Genomic DNA, 19,082 nt, shown 5'->3' on the forward strand with positions numbered 1-19,082 from the left:
TGCTAATTGCTGGTAACCTAACTGCCAAATCCTTAATGTTTTGGGTTACCTTAATAACTAATTTAAAATTCTTCCAACATTACAAATTGTAGTTATCAAAGCTATGCGGACAATAGATCAAGAATTTTCTACTGTTCCCTTTTCCAGTAACAGTACTTATACTTTTTCAGCTTAGTCAAGCTCTTCATATAAACAGAAAATTGTAACCAGTACTTTAATGATAATGATATAATAACACAGGTCAGGAGTGCTCATTAAAGTGATACATGGTGCAGCCCTAGCAAACACAGATATTCCATAACTACCCTGGATAGTATAATCTGTTACTATCCAACTCATCTGAAAGCCACAATCTGCATGGGAAAACCGCAAAATGAGAACATCTGCCCTTTATCAGCAGGATCATAAAAATCACCTAATTCAAATACAGGCATGTTTTTCTTCCCTTTTAAAGCACAGTTCAGTAAATATGAAATGCAGCAAGCTGCTTGCTACCTGGTAAATGAATCACTTTAATTGAATGCTTTGTACACAGTGCTTGTAGAAGTGCAAGCAGTAGAGAAAACATATGGCTACAGAAAAAGGCAGTTGGTGAGTGCACTTTGTTACTACAACAATCTCTTCATTCCTGGATGATTAACTGTTGATGAACAAAACAAAAATTACAAAGGGATTTTGCTTACTATAAATTTCACTTATTACATCAATGCATCATTTATTTCATTTAGATGAAAAGAGGACCTATGAAGTAAACAATTCTGAGCAATTAACAACCATGATTACATGTGCACATATTTCCAGAATTAAGAGAATTTCCAAGTTATGATAAGTGTTGAGATTTGGACCAGAGCAGCTATGGGATGAAGAACTTGTGGTCCTCCCACCCAGGACGCAAGAAAATCAAGACAGAGGGCCACACTGAAATTAAGTCAAAAGTCGGAAAGTTCCTGGATCAGCTGGGGATAAAGTGCTGTTGTGTTCTGGCTCATCCTAGTTTATTATTAAACACTGTCTTCCCAAGTAACATTGTCAGCTACATCCTATTGGCTCCTGGGAATCTCTGGCCCATGACCACTCAAAAAGGAGAGGAAGCATTTGAGATAGCATTGGGAAGCTCAAGTCCAAGCATCAGAAACTCGGAAGCCCTGCAGAAAATGGCTAAAGGAACATACCACCTCACTAATTACCCACACATGCACCCCATCAGTACCTACTGCCCCATCCTTGCAAGAGTCTGTCATTTCTACATTGGCTCTATTAGTCACCTTAAAATCCACAAAACCTACAAGTCATCCCTGATGCTGAGAGACTGTCTGAGAAGATGATGATGACAACTTTCCAAGTTGACGAGGAGGTGTACAGGAGTGAGAAAGATCAGCTGGTTGAGTGTGTCGCAGTAACAACAACGTCGCACTCAACGTCAGCAAGACCAAGGAATTGATGTGGACTTCAGGAAGGAGAAGTTGGGAGAACATACACCAGTCTTCCTTGAAGGGTCAGCGGTGGAAAGGGTGAGCAGTTTCAAGTTCCTGGGCGCCAACATCTCAGAGGATCTATCTTGGCCGAACACATTGATGCAATCACGAGGAAGGCACACCAGTGGCTCCACTTCTTTAGGAGTTTGAGGAGATTTGGTATGTCACCAAAGACTCTTGCAAATTTCTACAGATGTACGGTGAAGACCTTTCTGACTGGTTGCATCACCGCCTGGTTTGGAGGCTCCAATGTGCAGGATCACAAGAGGCTGCAGAGCTTTTAGACTCAGCCAGCTTCATCACAGGCACAACCCTCCCCACCATCGAGGACATCTTCAAGAGGCAGTGCCTCAAGAAGGCGGCATCCATAATTAAGGACCCTCACCACCCGGGACATGCCTTCTTCTCGTTACTAGCATCGGGGTGGAGGTACAGGAACCTGAAGGCTCACACTCAACGTTTCAGGAACAGCTTCTTCCCCTCTGCCATCAGATTTCTGAATGGTCCATGAACACTACCTCGTTATTCCTCTTTTGCACTATTTATTCATTTTTGTAACTTAAAGTAATTTTTATGTCTTTATTTCTTGCACTGTACTGCTGCCGCAAAACAACAAATTTCACAACATAAGTCCGTGATAATAAAAGTGATTCTGATAAAACATTATTCTGGGGATCTTCATAATGGCACACAAGAATGCACAACTTCAGCACATATTCATTACACAATGATCAACCTTTTTGCAGTTAACTGTCCTATCTGTACCAACCAAAAACAGACTTCAATAAAAGCACAAACAGGGCAGTGTTATATTTACATTTATGTTGGCAAGATGAAGCACAATTTTCTTGCCAACATGACATATCTGCCACAAACCCGCAAATATCAACCCAATTGATTAACTGGGAAAATTACATTCTAAAACTAAGGAAAGTTTGCTTGAATTCCCATTAGAAAACAAATATATTAATTAGCACCTAGTCAGATTAATATTTCAATGTAATTAATTGTTCATTTTGCTGCTAATTATATAAAATTATATTTATACTATTTTAAAAAGACTGAGAAATGGGCAAAAAAATAACAACTCCAAAGCAGAGCATTAGAAACTGTTGTTTCATTCCTTACATGGGGATAAAATGGGTGCAATGAAGATCCATGAGAAAACCAACATCTTCAATTCAAGGACACCCAAGGTCTGACCCAATATTGGGCCATTCAGGCAGCTTCCTCAAACAGGCCTTGGGTCCCTTGCATATGTTAGCCAGGGACCTATATTCCAGATTACAATTTCATCTTGGAAATCAAGCTTCTCTAAGGAATCTGGATGTTGAGCTTCTCTACTTCGGTTTCACTACCATGAATGTGTTCTATCAAGAAATCTCCACCAAATAGATAAGTAAACCCTTTCTTTTCACATTGGGTCGGGAGTAGCAGGATTCCTCCTGGCAGCATGCCAATCCAGACAGACACAGGCAGCTGCAACGGTCCTCTACACAATGATTTTTTTGCAGCTGAAAAAATATAACTTTTTTTTCCTTCAATTCAACCTTCTGGATTTGAATGACAGTGGATAATGTCCACAATTAAATAAAGGTTCATATCCATACAAACAGATGGATTGCAAAACTTCATGTGTCACAGGACTGAATCGCTATGATGCTATCTCAGTTGCCTCAGGGCAAGAAAATGGTCAGCAGTACAAAACCGAGTTTGCTTTGCAGCATGCAAACCAACAGCTGTTTTAAATGGTCAGAGAGTGTTCCTTGCTTTTAAAAAGCAACAAACCTATACCAATTTATGCAGCGAGAGAGATTTGTAAATGCATCCTGTCTATTATTCTCCTTAATTACTGCACAGGCCCATAAACGAACAATACTAATATAGCTGGTATCCGAGGGACAGTGCAGTCCACAAAAGTGTTCCCAGATATGAGTTAGTATCTTTAGAAGGGTAGTTCGTCAAAGGGGGAATTGCCTCCCATGCTCCTCTTCCAAGTACCCCATAGAGAAAAAATGACTCCACCTGAACTCGAGTAGTTTCATTTCCAAAGTGCCTGCTTTATTTTGGAAATCTTAAAAATACAATAGACTTCTGTTTTTTTTAAACTGGATGTGTAACAATAATTACTAGGATTTATTTTGTTTCAGGAAATTTACTTGGATGAAACAAACCTTGAAGGCTAAACGATGTGCAACAATGTTCATACAAAATAATAATGACTTCTTTTCAGTTTGCCCCTGCTGTACTTAACTATCTTAAGAAACAACACCTTATGTTGTATGCAATAGCAATACAGCAAAAAAAAATCACACAGATCTGGCATCTTCCCAGTTCAATTAAAGAGGGAAACTGTTAAGACATAATGTCCTGAATTAACAAAATTTTGTTCAAATAACTGACTAAAACTTTGATATCTTTATTTAAAATCCAAACCTTGTTTTGCATCTTTAAATAATGACATTTATAACTATAGGGCTAGCATTTATCAGTAACAATGTTGTAAATCAGGAGCATAACAAAGCAGATATTGTAAGTATGGTATGCATTATTTGTCAAACTATTAAAATCTTCAGATAACAAGAAAAAATAAATTATGTCAAGCAAAAGATACATTGGTCCAGAAATAAACAGGCAACTAAACATTTGGGGGACTAAGGGACGAGTGATTATTTCTTTAACCATCCCTACTACATTAGATGTTTGTCCATTCATTCTCATGTAATATTTATTAGAACATTGATCACCAGGAAATTCAGTAGGAAGAAAGAATATTTGTGCTACCAATAGGCCTGCAGTTCACTCAAAAAACCAGTATTGTTAAAACCATAATTATCAATCTACTCACTTAATGGATGCTGTGCAATCTAAGAGACCTGTAATGCTTATAGAGAACTGCTGTTTTAATTCACACCCCTAAGTTTATCATTGGCAGTTACTCATTTACAATTAATTACTAGCTGTTGATACCCCAGCCATCTGGCATCATCTGAACTGGTATTGCTATCAAACAATTGTAAGGATGCTTAAACCAAGCTTAAAGAATTCTCTCCAACATATGGGAATTTAGTGTGAAGAAGGGAAATCTGAATATTGCTTCAAATTAGTCCAGGAAACGAGGATCAGAAAACATTAATGTAAAACAAATAACAGAGAAAAAAATCTTTACTCAGGGTGATAAGTACCTGGAGCAATTTGCCAAGCAACAAAATGAGAGGCAAGAATGTCAGTACCTCTACAAAAAAAAAGTAGGCCTCCTTTCTATTAAGGCCTGAATGTCTTTTCTCATTCTTAACTTTTCATCTGGTCTTGAAATTTATAAACTGACATACTTGCTGTCAGCTCCGGTTTATACTTTCATTGCTGACTCTTTACTACTTCTATATTATTTGAAACATCCACAGAAAAGAGATTTTCATTAAACACTTCAATGCAAAAATAAACAAAATTTAGCTTCCTTCTTGTGAACACATAATATATTTGTGACTGCATAAAAATACTTTAGAAAAAACATAATATTCTAATAAAACTTCTGACAAAATGCCATACACCAAAATGCAAAACAAATTTGTATCCCAGAAGATTCCACTTTTTGGCTATGTGCGCCATCTGGAGGTAGAAATTAATAGAATAACTGTGAAAGAATACATCTGTGGTTTGCTGTGCATCAACTTAGTACATTTATCCCTTTTCAGAAATCAAAAGTGATTGCTTATGATTGAATTGGCTTCCAATGTTAGCAAATGAAGGCAATTTAATCCTTTCTAAACCATTCAAACTGAATAATTGCTTGTAATCTCCAAGCTAGAATCAAACTTGTTCTTTTATTGTCCATTTTACTATTTCTGAGTGTAATGTAGGGAATGCAGCAGCAAATTTTCACACGGCAATTTCACAAGCATCTAGTTGTTATCACCCCCCCCCCCCCCCCCCCCCCCAATATGTTGCTGGATATACACTGTTCAGAACACTGAGATCTTCCCCGCTCTTTGAACTGTGTCTCAGAAGCAGATGGGGAGTTATTTAAAATCTCTACCGTGAGTACACTTTTCCTTCAGTTTATTGTCAACTCCAGAAAGAGACTACAACCCATAATGTCCTAACTGTGACTACATATCTAATATTTATAATGGGAATTAAATATAAAAGGCAAACAATAATGTACCAAAACACCAAGTATCTATACTTAGAACACTAAAGCATAGATTCTATTCCACCACCGTTCAAAGAATAGTAAATATTTGAAACATTTCTGTGTTGGTTAACTTGTCTAAAATTGAAAATGCTGAAAATACTCAGCAGGTCAGGCTGCATCTGTGGGAAGAGCAACAGAGCCAAAAGAAGCTTGTAAAGCTGCAAGGAGGGTGGAAAAACTGGAATGACCATGGGAATAAGCTGTAAACAAGGTTATCTGCTCAATCAGTGAATGGGAGCAGTTGGAGAGAGAAAGATCATAGACAAAAGAATGTAGGTGGTGTGAAATATAAAGCAGGAGGATAAGCCCAACAGGTTAGGCCAAGCATGTTCTCCACTCTGAGAGACAAAAAAAAAGGAAGGGAAACAAAGGGGGGGGGGGGGTTGGTGGGGGAAAAAAGCCAAGCTGTTAAATGGATGACTGGATACAGACTGAGAAATCAAGTTACCCAAGGCTGTAGAACTCATAATTGAGTCCGTAAGATTGCAACATGCCCAGACAGATGTTGCTCAAGCTTGCTTTGGGCCTCACAGTCACAGTAAAGGTGGCCACAGTCTGATAGGTCATAATGGGAGTGGGATGAGGAATTAGTGGCAGGCACCCTATCAGAGACATCCCCCTTCCCCACTCTCCTTGAAGCTTCACAAGCTTCTTTTGTCTCCTTTTCAGTTCTGATGAAGGGTCCCCAACCTAAAACATTGACTCAGTTTCTCTTCTCACAGATGCAGCCTGACCTGCTGAGTATTTCCAGCATTTTCTGTTCTTACTTTAGATTTCTAACATCTGCAGTTCTCTTGACTTTCATTCTTGTCAAAAATTGAGCTTGATAGACATGATTATATATGATAGATCAAAATCATTAAATAATACAACCTGTTGTGTGTGGTATATATACTGTAATATAAATATTAAAAAAAATATATATACACACATACACACACACACACACACACACACACATATACTACATACACACACACGGATAAAAACATAAATGGCCTGATTAGCAAGTTTGCAAATGAGACGAAAAATGGCAGAGTTGTGGATAGTGAGGAAGGTTGTCAAAGGATACAACAGTATATAGATCAGTTGGAAATATGGGCTGAGAAATGGCAGATGGACTTTAATCCAGACAAGTGTGAGGTGTTGCACTTTGGGAGGTCAAATGCAAGAGGAGAGTATACAGTAAATGGCAGAACCCTTAGGAGCATTGACGTACAGAGGGACTTTGGGGTGCAAGTCCATAGCTCTCTGAAAGTGGCAACACAAGTCATAAAGGAGGTTAAGGCAAGCATGCCTTCATCAGTTGGGCCATTTAGTATAAAGGTCTGGAAGACATGTTGTGGCTATATGAAACTTTAGTTGGGCCACATTTGGAATATTGTGTATGGTCCTCGTCACTGCACTACAAAAAGGATGTGGAGGCTTTGGAGAGAGTGCAGAAGAGGTTCACCAGCATGTTACCTGGACTGTAGAGTATAAGCTATAAGGAGAGAATGGACAAACTTGGATTGTTTTCTCTGGAGCATTGGAGGCTGAGGGGTGACCTGATAGAAGTGTATAAAGTTTTGAGAGGAAAGTTAGGGTAGATAGAGTCTTTTTCTCCAAGGCGAAATTGTCAAATACTAGAGGGCACAGACTTAAGGTGAGAGGGGAAAAGTTTAAAGGAGATTTACGAGGCAGTGGTAGGAACATGCCGCCAGGGGAGGTGGAGGAAGCAGATATGAAGACAACATTTAAGAGGCATTTAGACAGGCACATGAACAAGCAGGAGATGGAGTAGTCCTGACCATGTGCAGGCAGATGGGATTATTGTAATACACACATACATATACAGTATATGCACTAAGGTTACAGAAATATCTCAGGCAATGAGTACCAATGTAGATTGTTACCTGTCACGGCATAATGAGTGCATCTCCCATGCTGCACAGTCAACTACTGTAAACTTCAAGATTCCCTACATAGTTCTTTCCTGCTCTTCAGGTGTATGTCTGCAAGATGGATCTATACTCACTGGAGTGTTAAAGAATGACCACAATGGAATACAAAATCCTGATTGGGGCTGGCAAGGTAGATTCCTATAGATAATGACTGGAGAGTCAAGAACAAGGGGGCATAGTCTCAGGAAAAGTAACTGAGCAATAATGACCAAGTTAAGGGAAGAGTTCTTTATTCAGAGGGCTGAGGCTCCTTGGATTCTTTTCCCCAAAGAAAAGTGGGTGCTCAGTAGTAGAGTGCACTCAAGGCTGAAAAAGACATTTTTAGGCATTTTTCATTCAAGAGAACTGGGGGACAGGCAAGAAAGTGGACCTGAGGTAGAGGATCTGCCATCATTCTGTTGAATGTTGGCGTAGGGTCATGTGGTCTAACAGCAACACACACAAAATGCTGGAGGAACTCAGAGGGTCAGGTAGCATCTATGGAGGGAAATGAACAGTCGATATTCTGGGCCAAGACCCTTCATCAGGGTCATGTGGTCTATTTTCCTATACATTCTATTGATTACATTACCAATAGATAACATCCATTTCCAGTACCTAACAAGAACAACAGTCTCATCATCATGCTGGCATTTTAACTCCACAAATAATGCCCTGCTGACTATCTTCAAGTTGTGCATGAACAAGAACTCCTTCAAAATAAATATCAGGAGGGGAAAGCTTCTACTCAAGTTTCAGTACAAAAAACACTTCTCTGGTTGCTCAAAGTGAAATCAACAATGCACAACTGCACTATTCTGTCATCTGATCCAGATACTCAATAAGCAAGGGTGTGAAAGGTTACCATAGGTTGACAGCAACGCAGGGTTGAGGTTACATCTAGATCAGCCATCATCTTATTAAATGACAGAACAGGCTTACTAACAGTGGCCTACTTTTGCTCCCATATGAGCATTAGTATGCATTGTGTAAGAAATATGTAAGAGTTTCAAATGCGATATTTCTGAAATAGTCTACTTCCATTACTAATTTCACAACTTTTTACTTATACTCTACAATAGTCGCAGACTACCTGACAAAAAAAATCACTAAAGATTCAGTATGATAGTTAGAGGCCATTTCAGTCCATCGAGTCTATACTAGCTCACAGCGCAATCCCATTTCCCTAACATTGTTCCCTGTAGCTTATCCTCCTCACAGTCCCATCAATTCCTGGCAAATTCTACCACTTACATACACACTAGAGGCAATTTGCAGTGGTCAATTAACCCACAAACCCTCTTTGGGACATGGGAGGAAACTGGAGGACCCAGGAAAAACCTACAAGGTCACAGGGAGAACATGCAAACTCCACCTAAACAACACCGTAGGTCAGGATAGAATCTGGGTCACTGGAGCTGTGACACAGTAGCTTGACTAGCTGTACTGCTATGCAACCCAAAGAAATAAGTTAATTTACAAGGAAACAGAAAATAATATGCATGATCAGAAACTAGTTCAGTAATAGCATTTGTCTTATAAACTTCAGATGTATTACCATGTGCTCGAAGAATATAAGTATTTCCATACCTCATTTATTATTTATCCTACAACATGAAACATGCTGGTCTGATGCATTTCATTTAGTAAGAATTCATATTACCAAGATATTCTGTAATCCACAGAGCATTACTCATTCCTCCAGTGACCATGAGAGAGAACTAGAGTCGTAGAATCATACAGCACGAAAACAGCCCCTATGCCCAACTGGTCTACATCGACCGAGACGCCCTTCTAAGCTAATCCCATTTGCCTGCGTTTGGCCCATATCCTTCTAAACCTTTCCTATCCATGTACCTGTCCAAATGTTTTTTAAATGCCCTTAATGTACCCATTTCAACTGCCTCCTCTGGCAGCTCATTCCATATACGGACCACCCTCTGAATGAAAACATTGCCCCTCAGGTTTCTATTAAATCTCTTCCCTCTCACCTCAAACGTATGTCCTCTAGTTCTTGATTCCCCAACCCTGGGAGAAAGGATGTGTACATTCACCTTATCGATGCCCTCCACGATTTTCTGCAACTCTATGAGATCAACCCAGTTAGCTAAGATCTCACTGTGCACAAAAGATGAGTGTACAAATACCCAGGAGTGAAATACAAGCTATCATCCATGATCGTCTGGATACAATTTGCATGGAACCAATTACTTGCATACCAAAGATTTTGCTTAAGCTATTTCACAAAACTTTCATTCATGGTACTTTCTACTTGATGGTCAGAAAAACCGACTCAAACCATTCGGAACCATTCATGCCAAGCCACACTACTGTTTAAAGGGCAGGTAACTTCATGCAAATTTCCACTTCCTCCCACTGCAGACACCACCAGATGGATTCTCTACCTTGCAGAGGCAATGATCATTAATGCTTAAGATAGTGATGGAAAGACAGCCTGCAACTAAAAGGCCATGAGTGTTGGTTGATCCATACTTTCCCTCAGGGCAGAGCAACAAGCAGCAATCAACTACAGAAGCACAGAAACAGCAGTATCGCCATTACAAATAGCATCATGAAAATAATCAAACTAAGAATACACCAATAAAGGGAGTCTAATCTGTGTCATATTTAATATCTTCTCCTGCAAGGAGGCCATTTTAAAGAATAAACACCATTTCAGAAACTATTTTGATGAATTTAATGATCACAAAAGTCACACAGACTTTGCCCGTTTGTCAGGCACCTTATCAACCAGTTCATCCAGATTTAGATAAACAAATACTCCTTCCTTCCTCATTGAAACAGTAAGACAAATAAAATCAGCCTAAATGGTGCTTTCCACCATGTAATGGCTTCTAAACCTTGACTGTCTCAAGAAAATGACTACAGAAATTATTTTAACGGTAGAGTTCTAAGAATTAACAATACCCATCCCTTCTCCACATGAAACATAATCAGCTACAATATTCTGTGAAATTCTCACTGAAGTAGTGAAGCGCAGCAGAGTGAATGTTTGAAACAGAAGTAACAATAACAGGGTTTTCAATTTTTAAAAAATGGAATAATGCTGATGATTTCAGACTGCTGGAGTGAATCATCCCTTTATTCTACAAACAGGCTACTGCTTGATGGTGAGAACTTTACTGATCTGTGTTTTCCAAGACTGTCCTCTTCAGGCCCCATTTGAAATCATTCTGGAACATTAATAGCTAGTGCTTCAGAAAACTTCTATTCAGTAAATAAATTGCCACTTGGAAAAGGTCGATCAATTTTCCTGCCAATTTAAGAGAAAACTTAGGGGCTGAAAGGGCACTCCACATCCACATCCATGAAATTCAGAAGTTTACTTTTATTGCATCAGCGGTTTAACCCACAAGTCAATGCTGCCTGCATGAGCTAGAACTTAAACCACTTTAGCAGTCAGATAAATAACCTGGTTAATATTGTTCAATTATTTATGTAAAAGTTCATCAGGATTCTAGAAACAGGCCAGATGAACACAGAAGATGTTCTAGGAATAATGCTTCTTTTCCAATGGATGTTGATTTCTACTTTAAAGAAAAAGTCTCAAAACTTGTAACATAACTGCTTGCACAACACAATGCCGCTTATCTTGACAACTTCTGAAAAGGAGGCCTTCACCCTATTAAAATGATTTCTTCTTCTTCTGAACCTAGTGTCATTTGCAAACTAACGATGTGACTTGCTGATGAAGTCTCCTCAGCTTCAGGTGGTACTTGGCAAAGACTGTGATTGTACTTGAATTGTCATCCTAGCATGCACACCATCTTAATAAGCTGCACCACATGCATAAACAAAACTCAGATTGTGAACTTAAATATAGAGCTTGAAAAAGAAGCATCTTGGAGGTAGCAAACAAAGCACATCAAAGTAGAAAGCATTATGGATTGAACCAATACAGACAGGACTGCTAAGATATCTTGACAGTAAATGCAGACCAAGCAAGATAAGATGTAGAAACAGTAACACCTGAAGCCCACAAAGCCTTAGATAGTCATGGTAAATGTTTACATTGGTATGTACAGTAAATTGGAAAACATAAATCACAATTAATGTGGGTTCCTTACAAACAGAGGATGGAGAAATTATATTTCAGAATAAGGAAAAGGCAGGGAAATTAAACAAATATTTTGTGCCAAAAAGATAACAAAAAACCTCGCAAAAACTGTGGAGACATTTTGGAGAACAGAAGTCCAGAATGAACAAAAAGCTGAAAGAAAATGGAATTAGTTAAAAAAGAAAATGGAGAAATTAGCGGGATTGAAAGTTGGTGAATCTCCAGGTTAAGCATCTCAAGGATTCGAAAGAGGTAGCAATGGAAATCTTCCATCTTCCTGAGCTTCGCAGATTATAGAATGGTTCCCACAGATCGGAAGGTAGCAATCATAACCCGACTCTTTGTGAATAAAGGGAAAGAGAAAATAGAGAACTACAAACCACCGATCATAAAAAAACTATAATCTATTTTTAAGGCCCTTTCACCCTCATTATATATTTCATCTGCCATGTATCCTTATTCACCTACAAGTTGATATGAACACCCCTAATCACTACTTTGCACTAAGATGGACTTTGCTTTTTTTTGTTCTAATTTTGTTCTTTCTTGTAAAAATTGTGCATATTTTATATTTAGTTTATGTTTTTCTTGTAAATGCTGCTAATATGATGCTATGTACCAGTGATGCTGCTGCAAGTAAGCTTTTCATTGCACCTGTGCATACATGTATTTGTGCATATGACAATAAACTCAACCAATAAAGGGGATATAGACAGGCTAAGTGAATGAGCTGGAAATAAGGAAACAAAGCATATAGAATATCGTAATAGGATTGGGTAGAGTAAACATGGATTTATCAATGGTAAATTGTGTTTGACAAACCTGCTGAGGTTATGACTAGAAAAGGTAAGGGCAAAACAATGGATGTGGTGCATTTGGACTTTCAGAAAGGCTTCAAGGAAGGTACCATGCAAGAGATTAGTGAACAAGATTAGAAGTCAATACTTTCAGATAATCAGGCTTTCCACTTTCTGTCAGAACTGGCCAGTCCTAATTGAAAAGTCATCAACTTGTAATGTTGGCTCTGGTTCTTTCCATAGATGCTGATTGATCTGCTGAGTATTTCCAGCTCATTCACTTAGCTTGTCTCTATATCCCCTTGTTCATATCTACTTGTAGGGAACATAAACAGGCCAAGGCGAATAAGTATACATGGCAAATGGAATATAATGTGGGGGAAAAGTGGCCATCCAATTCAGCAGAAAAAATTGGAAAACAGAATACTTTTTAAATGGTTAAGGATTGAAAAGTGTTGGGAGGATAGAGGGACCAGATGACCTTGTACAAAAAGTCACTGGAAATAATCAAGAAGGTAGAGCTAGCAATTAGGAAGACAATAGTACGTTGGCCTTAATTCCAAGAGTAAAGACGTCTTACTGAAATTACATGGGGCCCTGGTGAAACCACAGCTGGAATTCTGGGTCCAGATCTGGTCTCCTCACCCAAGGAAGAACATACTTGCAATAGAGGGAGTGCAGCAAAAATTCACCAGATTGATACTTGATGTGGGGGGGATTGTCCCATGAGGAGTGAATAAGCAGACTGGATCTATTTCTCTTGAATTTACGAGAATGAGAGGTAATCTCATTAAAATATTTAAAACTCTTATAGGGCTTGACAAGATAAATGCAGGGATGGTGATTCCCTGGGCATGGGTATCTAGAACCAAGAGTCACAATCTCAGAAAAAGGGGTTATTTATTCAGGACTGTGATGAGAAGAAATTTCTTCACCCAGAGGGTACTGAATCTTTAGAATTTTCTGCCCAAGTGGGCTGTGGAGGTTCAGCTCTGAATGTATTCAAGGTAGAAACTGACAAGGATATCTGCCTTATCAGAATTCAGTTATTTGGTCAATGATGGGTGATCTATCTCGTTTTATATTTGTTCTGTTTCAATGTAGTAGATTGTGATACAGCTCAATGCATTTCTAGCCATTTCAGAAGGCAATTAAGTATCAACCACATTAGTATGGGTCTGGAGCCATTTATGATCACTATTACTGAGGCTAGTTACCCACACATAATACTTGCAACATGTACTATTACTAATGTATCCATGCAAGGTAAGCAATACCTAGAAAATCTTCTGATGCATTAATTCAAGATATAAGAAATCACTCAGACATGGGCTAATAAGTGACAAGTTAGAACCATGCCACTAAAGTTCCAGGAAAAGACCATCTCCAACAGGAGAAAATCTTACCACGTACCCTTCATATTCAATTGCATTGCCAAAGCCAAGTCCCCATTATCAATGTCCTGGGAGTCACCATTGACCAGAATCTCCATTGGACCAACTACATAAATACTGTTGCCAAGTATCCTGTGGTGAATAACTCATCTCCTGACATCTCAAAGACATTCCATCATTTTCAAGGGACAAGTCAGCAGTATAATGGAACATTTTTCACTTGCCTGGATGAGTGCAGCTCCAACAAAATTAAACAATTCCTTTCCAGGATATACCAAGCCTACACCAACTACAACGCACAAACCTGCAACCTCTATCATCAAGAAGGAAATGGCAGAAGGAATATGAAATGCCATTGCATGTGTGTCCTCCTCCAAGTAATGCACAGTCCCAATTTGGAAACTTAAAACTCATTCCTTCACTGTCAACGGACCTAAATCCTGGAATTACCCACCCAACAACATTGTGGGAGTACCTGATGCAGCATCTGAACACCAAAAAATGAATAAAGAAAAGGCTCTTGGGCATGAAGATTTGCTGAAGTGGCTGGAATCCAACAGAGAACTCCAAGTATTAACTTCCTTCAATCATGCACTAACTTCCTGTTTTGTGGCAGGCAAAATACTAATTTCAGCCAGTTCTGCGATGTCAGTCAAATCCTGCAGAAACTGTGTCACAAGATCACAAGATCACAAGATCACAAGATAAGGGAGCAGAAGCAGGCCATTCGGCCCATCGAGTCTGCTCCAAGGAAAAGGGAAAAAGAAATGGGGTGGGAAAAAAAGAGAGAAAAGAAAAAAAAAACTATTCTAATCCCATTTGCCAGCCTTATCCCCATATCCCTTGATACCCTGACTATTTAGATATCTGTCTATCTCCTCCTTGAACACCCCCACTGATCTGGCCTCCACTGCTGTGCGTGGCAAGGAGTTCCACAATTTCACCACCCTCTGGGTAAAGAAACTTCTCCTCATCTCTGTCTTGAAACTGTACCCTCTAATTCTAAGATTGTGCCCTCTGGTCCTGGACACGCCCACCAAGGGAAACAGCCTAGCCACATCTACTCTATCCTTACCTGTCAACATTTTAAATGTCGCTACGAGGTCCCCTCTCATCCTTCTGTACTCCAGCGAGTACAGTCCAAGAGCCGACAAACGCTCATCATACTTAAGCCCTTTCATTCCTGGAATCATTCTCGTAAATCTCCTCTGAACCCTCTCCAACGTCAGCACATCCTTCCTAAGATGCGGGGCCCAAAACTGCGCACAGTATTCCAAATGAGGCCTCACTAGCGCCCCGTAGAGCCTCATCAACACTTCCTTACTTTTATACACTATACCTCTCGAGATGAATGCCAACATAGCATTCGCTTTCTTAACCACCGATCCAACCTGGTGGTTAACTTTTAAGGTATCTTGTATAAGTACCCCCAAGTCCCTTTGTACTACCGCACTATCAATCTTCTCTCCTTCTAGATAATAATCTACCCGCTTATTTCTACTTCCAAAGTGTACAACTGCACATTTCTCAACATTGAATCTCATCTGCCATTTTCTTGCCCATTCTCCTAAACTGTCTAGGTCCCTCTGCATTCTTTCTATTTCCTCTATGCTCCCTACTCCTCCACTTATCTTGGTGTCATCCGCAAACTTAGCCACACAACCATTTATTCCATCATCTAAGGATCTGGATTACATGACAAATGCTCTGGCAGGACGAGGAACAAAATGTGGGGTAACCTGGACTGGTCACTCAACCAGATCATAGTCAAACAGGAGACCAAACCTACATCAAGATTTTTGTGATTGATACAAAAGGAAGCCAGAGACCCTTGCGTAAACCTTCTTCGTATCCACAAAAACTTAAACATACTATACCCCATCTGCAACATTTTCAGAGGTAATATAGTAAACAAACACAATGATCATCTGCTGTTACAGGGTTTAAAACTGGGGCCTGGACACCCATGACAAAGTTGCATGATTACACAGAAGTATGAACCTGAACTTCAAATTCCCCCCCTTCCTATATACTAAAAATGGAGATCAAGGACAATAAAGCCAGATATGGTTAGCAGTGGCGCATATAAGACGAGATTGAATTTCCTGATTTTGCTGTACATAATGTGCATCAATTTTGTCGAATGGAGTAATAAAACATAAATTTATTTTGAAGGAAAAAAAAGTGCTCTCACATATTTTTGTGAAATTTCAAAACTCCATCCATATACATCATTCATACAAGAGACCACTATTACAAGCTACTGGCAAGCCTGGAACACTCATCCAGAAGTACCTTCAATCCTATTCATGTATTTTCTGCAAATAATGGTTTGATACCAACGAACCTTCAATGAGGACTCAATGCAAAGCTAAATTTACAGCAGAGATTGCTAGCTCTTACCGTGGAGAATGTTGCCTGTATTTACATTGCTAATTTGGGCTCTTTAATCTATAATCACACAAATAGATGCCTTTGATCCAATGTGACAAAGCACTGATGCAAGAGAACAGCTTGAAGTCATACAACATAGCATCAGATTCCATCTTTATATTGGCCATATGCAGCTCTATCTTCATCGATGCATTTCTCAACCCTTTTACTATCTGTGATTTGTTATGCTGCTGATCCACATCTAGTACTGAATGAGAGTGAATTTCAATTAAGATCAAAGCAATGTTCTTGTATCAAAATTCACTCCAGTCTTCCAGATCAATGCCCAAGGCTGAACCACATCATGGCTGATCTGAACTTCTGACCCAAATCCACTTCATCAGCAATGCCACCTACTTGTACCATCTTAACATTGCCTATACCTCATCTCATCACTTAGTTACCTTCAGAGTCCATCCTAATAACCTCTCTGTTGAAGACAGTGCTGTCAGCTACCTGGACTCTAAAATTTCCTTCTCAGACTAGTCTATCCTGCTATTCTATTTCAAGACACTCCTTAAAACTGGCCTTTTTGACCAAACCTTTGGTCATCTGTCTTAATATTTCCTCACATGGCTCAGTATCATATTTTGTTTGATAAGGTACCTGACTAGCTGTTAGGATGGCAGTGGTACTAAATAACTGCGAACAACTGTTGTTGTGTGAAAATACCTTTGAATTAGTGAACAAATGAGCCAACTAAAGTCAGTCTGGATAAATCTGCACATTCAGAATAAGAAAACAGCCAATTATTCAACAAGTGTGCACCTCAGAAATAATGTAACACAGAATACATCTCAATTCACGAAATTAAGCACAAAGTATTGTTTACTTGTTAGCCAAATCCAAGAATAAACAGCAAATATATTTTGTGCAAGGTATACATATAATGTTAACAATATTAATAATTATTATCTGTTTCCATCTAATTTACTATTAAGTGGCTACTGTTAAAAGATGTACACTGAAAGAGTACTACTCTGCCAATGTATTTTTGCTTTTATCTTTATTTGTGAGCTGAAGGCAGATATCTCTTGTTACTTTGGTACTCACTGTAGTGGAGAAAGGCCAGTTAACCTAGTCACGTTAGAGGAAAGCTATTCAGAGCATTTTCTCACCAACTGAGACAAAATTAGAGCAGAATAAAGAATACCGATTTACTAGCTATTATAAAGTGTCACAGCTCATGGCTTCCAATGCCAGGACCAGATGGTAATAGAAGAAATTTACAGTTTGGATCATAAAACATTTATGGCTGTGCTGGAGTCTTGACATTGTTATATAGCTCACTAAAACAGTACTGTGTTTAGGTCCTTGTCACCTGGATTGCTAGCTTATGTCTTTTGACTTTACTTAAATCAGTCAATATGACTAAGTCTGACAAATGGTCTAGTTGTATTGACCACTAGGAATTAATCAGAAATTCACTAAAAACAGCTGTATGATTCAATTCATGTACCCACGTCACTCTGGAAATTTGCTTTGACAAATTGTTCAGGCCTTGTACAGTCATTAAGGATACAGCTGCCAACAGGTGGTATATTGTATTACCCCAAAACAAGTTTTTCAAATCTGCCCTGTAAAGCACCCATCACAGAGACTTTGCTGCAATTTACAGCAATTACAGATAAAGAAAGCCATGAAGCCAATCCTAGTTTACCCATCCAACGTGAACCCACAACAGCAAATTTTTTGGTTCTGAGGGGAACACCAGTTCATAATGCTTTTAACTACATCAATTCTTTTGGTTATTCTTTCATGTGTGTAGGAAACAGATCAGTAAACAATATTATAGTTCTTTGTGTTTTAAGCCAATTCAGTTTATACTTGGTTTTTAAGGTTTTGGCATTCTGATAAACATTCCCAACTCTGTAGAAATACAAACAGAATTTTAAATCACATTGCCATATCTATAATTAAGATCAAATCTTCAATGAAAAACTTAAATGGAACTGACATCCTTGAGATGCTCCAAAATGTACTGAACATTTTATCTGAACAATATATTTAGAATACAATGCAAAAGGGAACAAATTGCCACTTAGTAGATTGCTTTTCTAAGTCAGTATCTCTGCAAGAACTGTTCTTTACAATTAATTTAGAAGACCACTGCTGTAAGTCCAGAACACCACACTTTATTTTGCCCTTAAATTACAACTCAAGAAAAGAAATGGTTGTATTACCTGATCCTCACACACAATGCCTCTGTGCAGCACATGATAAAAGTGCACCAGGAAATCAGAGTTTGGCAAGACATCTTGGCGTTTAGTCATAATGTCACAGATTAGTTTGTATGCATGTAGTTTTCCTTCCTTGTATTCATTGGGCAAGGTTGTTGCCTGAGGATGTTACAGAAATACATTGAGACTTATTCAGATGAATGCAGACAGAATATGTAATCAAAATTTATAAAGTAAAGGTAATGTACTTCCATCAACCTCAGACTTGTGCGCATTTAATTTTACATCTATATAAAATGTATCAGAACTGATGAAAGATCACAAAACTGAAATATTAACTGCTTCTCTCTCCAGGTGCCACTTGAATAAATCAAAACATGTTATCCTGCTGTCATCATTATTCATGTAACTGCCAATAAGCCTTCCATCAACAAAAGTTTCTTCTTTCCATTTTCCTTGTGCCTTCAACACTAAGTGCCTAAATTATAATTCACATTACATACAAAAAGATTTTCTTTGAAACCTTGAGCTACTAATCTGTTTTCAGCAATTTTCTTTTCTCTTTCAAATTTTCAAGGGACAAGTTGAAAAAAAATAATGAGTTATAC

The 19,082-nt window shown here is 38.7% G+C and overlaps 1 protein-coding gene across 1 annotated transcript in view; it reads right to left on the reverse strand.

Annotated features, from left to right (window-relative positions):
* Window positions 1–19,082, reverse strand: part of ralgapa2 (Ral GTPase activating protein catalytic subunit alpha 2) — a 355,144-nt gene that overhangs the window by 187,293 nt on the left and 148,769 nt on the right. The window contains exon 25 of the mRNA XM_052010999.1: window positions 18,478–18,633. Coding sequence (XP_051866959.1) covers window positions 18,478–18,633 — 156 coding nt within the window. The remainder of the gene's footprint in view (window positions 1–18,477; window positions 18,634–19,082) is intronic.

The sequence above is a fragment of the Pristis pectinata genome, chromosome 3 (assembly GCF_009764475.1).
Source record: "Pristis pectinata isolate sPriPec2 chromosome 3, sPriPec2.1.pri, whole genome shotgun sequence".
NCBI lineage: Eukaryota > Metazoa > Chordata > Chondrichthyes > Rhinopristiformes > Pristidae > Pristis > Pristis pectinata.